Source organism: Notothenia coriiceps, unplaced genomic scaffold (genome assembly GCF_000735185.1).
Source record: "Notothenia coriiceps isolate Sejong01 unplaced genomic scaffold, NC01 NC01_scaffold00000514, whole genome shotgun sequence".
In the NCBI taxonomy this organism is placed as follows: Eukaryota; Metazoa; Chordata; class Actinopteri; order Perciformes; family Nototheniidae; genus Notothenia; species Notothenia coriiceps.
The window spans coordinates 317-3,329 of NW_011333215.1; the positions used below are offsets into that span (position 1 = coordinate 317).

At 41.1% G+C, this 3,013-nt stretch overlaps 1 protein-coding gene across 1 annotated transcript; it reads left to right on the top strand.

Moving 5' to 3' along the window:
* Nucleotides 1-702: 702 nt before the first annotated feature.
* LOC104955318 (probable glucuronokinase 2) lies at nt 703-2,386 on the top strand. The gene is made up of 4 exons (XM_010782627.1): nt 703-778; nt 1,565-1,633; nt 1,717-1,780; nt 1,910-2,386. The coding sequence occupies exons 1-4, from the start codon at nt 744-746 to the stop codon at nt 2,165-2,167; spliced, it is 426 nt and encodes a 141-aa protein (XP_010780929.1). The 5' UTR covers nt 703-743; the 3' UTR covers nt 2,168-2,386.
* The last annotated feature ends 627 nt before the right edge of the window (nt 2,387-3,013 follow it).

The window sequence follows — 3,013 nt, forward strand, 5'->3', positions numbered from 1 at the left end:
TGCCACAACCGTACACGTGCATGCATGCGCGAGTCATGGTAAAATATCTGGATTAAGAGGTTGCTTTTTCTTTGCACAGCATGAAAGAAAGGCCAAATTAATGGGCTGTGATTTTAGTATTTTTAAGCAGAGGTTGAGTTCAATCATTTGTACGGCCCTCTGAGGATGTTGTAAAAATTGAAAGGAAAAAGGTTCCCCACCCCTGCTGTAAATAATAATAAAACCCCTTGATTTATAACTTAACATCTCTGTCTCCTATTGATCAGAGTATATTATAAAGAATAGCCAGTTAATTGAAGCATTATAGCGCAGGCTATAAAAATACAGCGTAATATACCATCTGACAAAGGTCAGATGGTATATTACGCTGTATTTTTTCTGCCTCGAATAGTTCTCTCTTTTTTCACCATACCTGTGTTTGCATCACTGTATATAGGTTTCAGTGCATGTAAATGGTTTGCAAAGGCTAAAATATCAAAGTTCCCTCCAGAGGGAGTTTCTCTTTCACACCCCTTTAGAACATACTGTCTTGTATAATTAGGATTAACTTTTCCTATGTAGGTAATGCCAGACATTTCAGTTTTTCTATAGACGAACAAAAACCCTCAGTTCCTTTTAAAAAATAACATGCAAGCTCATGTGCATATTTCTGTTCATGTTGGATTTATTAAAAGGAAATAGTTAGTTGGACTACTTTCATGCTGCTTTGTCTTTCCACAGGGGAGCCTCTGGTTGTCGAGGCCATGAAGAGTTTTGCTGAGCTCACCGATCAAGCAAGGTTGGTTTGAGTACTTTGAAGTGGATTGTCAATCAAGAATGTATGCAATAAAAAGCACTGGAGGTTTGGTTAAAACATCTCACAGCAAAAGCCTGACTACAATTATGTCTTGCTTTTTTTCAACTGTCGTGAAATGGCTATGGGATTCCTGAACCCTAAATCTAAGTAGGGAACGAGCCCTTACTTCAAATGAAGGAGTTCAAGTATCTGTTGGGGACGATGGTGGGTGAGATGGGCAGGAGAATCGGAAGCAGTATTGCAGTCACTTTACCGCATAGTTCTGAGCCAGAAGGCGGAGCTCTCAATCTACCGCTCTTTGTTCCTACTCTCACCTATGATTAAAGAACGAGGGGTGGCTGACATCTCCCTTAGGGATAAGTGAGAATTTAAATAATCTGGGAGGAACACGGAGTAGAGCCTAGTAAGGATGCCACCAGGCCGACGTTTCGAGCACGTCCAGCTGGGATGAAACAGAGGGGTAGACCTAAGACCAGGTGGAGGGACTATATCTCCACGCTGGCCGAGGAGTGCCTTGGAATCCCCCAGTCAGAGCTGGTTGATGTGGCCGGGGAAAGGGACTCACTGCTGGAACTGCTTCCTCCATAACCAGACTCTGGATAAGCGGTTGAAGATGGACGGACAAAGGGACGGACGGACAGAGAACCGATGGATTCCTTGACTTGTTGTGTGAAATACTGTAGAAGTGTTTTGTTTTTGGCTATGTTGTGACATTTCAGAGATGGGACCATTAGATGTGAAGCTGATTCAATATTGTTCTCTCCTCAGGATGGCTCTACAGGACAGAGACTGGAGGCGTCTGGCTCAACTGATGGACCAGAACTTTGAGCTGCGGAAGTAAATAGTATATTTTGATGTTAGGCATTAGGCAGAAGGTTCTACAGGTACACTCTTAGCTACAGTAACAACATATCCCACAGGTCTGTGTACACTAATGACTGTCTGGGTCCGGGGAACCTGAAGATGGTTCAGCTGGCGAGGCAGGTCGGTACTGAAATGTTCTTCCCCCTGCTAAGAGCAAGCATTATTTATTAATTCACACTTGTATCCATCTCCATCTGTGTGGAGTGTTTTTCTGTTTATGCATTCATGAAGTTTTACTGCTCATTGCAGTTTGGATCGGCGGTGAAGTTACCCGGCAGTGGGGGGGCCGTGGTGGGTCTGTGTCTGGATGAAGAGAAACTGGTAAGACTACATTATCTGAGATTGAAGCCTCATATCTATTTTCTTCATCTTGGTTCCCTTTGTAATCCATTATATATGAGTAATTTAAAACCTTTATTGACACTACAGAAAAAAGCAGTGAGCATTTTGCATAATGCACATCCCGAGAACACACAAATTAACTGTTTATTGAGTCGAGGCTGTTAAAATGTAAAGATTGAATTGAATTGAATTACAGACTTCTTTAGTTATGCATTAAGCAAAAAATACCATACTGCCAGAAAATATACAAAACAAATTTGTTTTAACTTCAGAGGATGAACAACTTGGATGGAAATGTAACTTTTTGCACAGACTACCTTAAAGCAGCTGTGTATCTCTGTAGTTGGCGTTAAACTGTGGAATTCATTACCAAATTATTTAAAGTGGACCTATCATGCTATATTTGAATAATATAGTGTAGGACCATACATATATAAGGCATATTTATACTTTTTATTTTTCAAAATACCAAACAGATCATGCATTTTAGCCATTCCTCATTTCGCTCAATTTAACACTGTCTTTGCATGGGCTGATTCTGTGAGAACAGCACCATCTACAGGCCTGGCATATGTACTACAGCGTCTCCAGCGCTTTCGAACAGCAATGTCCGTGGCTGTCTCCTCCTGATTGGTGGAGTTGGCCCAATAGCCGTAGCGCCACTTCTGTGACGTCATAGAAGTGTTCAAATCTGGATCAGTCTGTATCAGATCCGTTGCAGCCCCGTTTTTAGATATTTGGGTACTGAGGAAAATAGAGAGGGTTGTGTTTTCTGACACTTGGTGAGTTCCCTGGAACACCCGGGACACATTCATGTATAAAAGACGTACAAAAGTGCATTTTGCATGATAGGTCACCTTTAAAGGGCTGTAAGAACATCTTTAGGTTTTATAAAATGTATAAATAAATACAAATTAGACAGAATAAAGATGTCAGGTAACCCGTGTTGCTGAAGGTACAGAAGATTGTTATGTTGACTTTTGATTTTGGTTTCATGTTTCTGTATTTTTA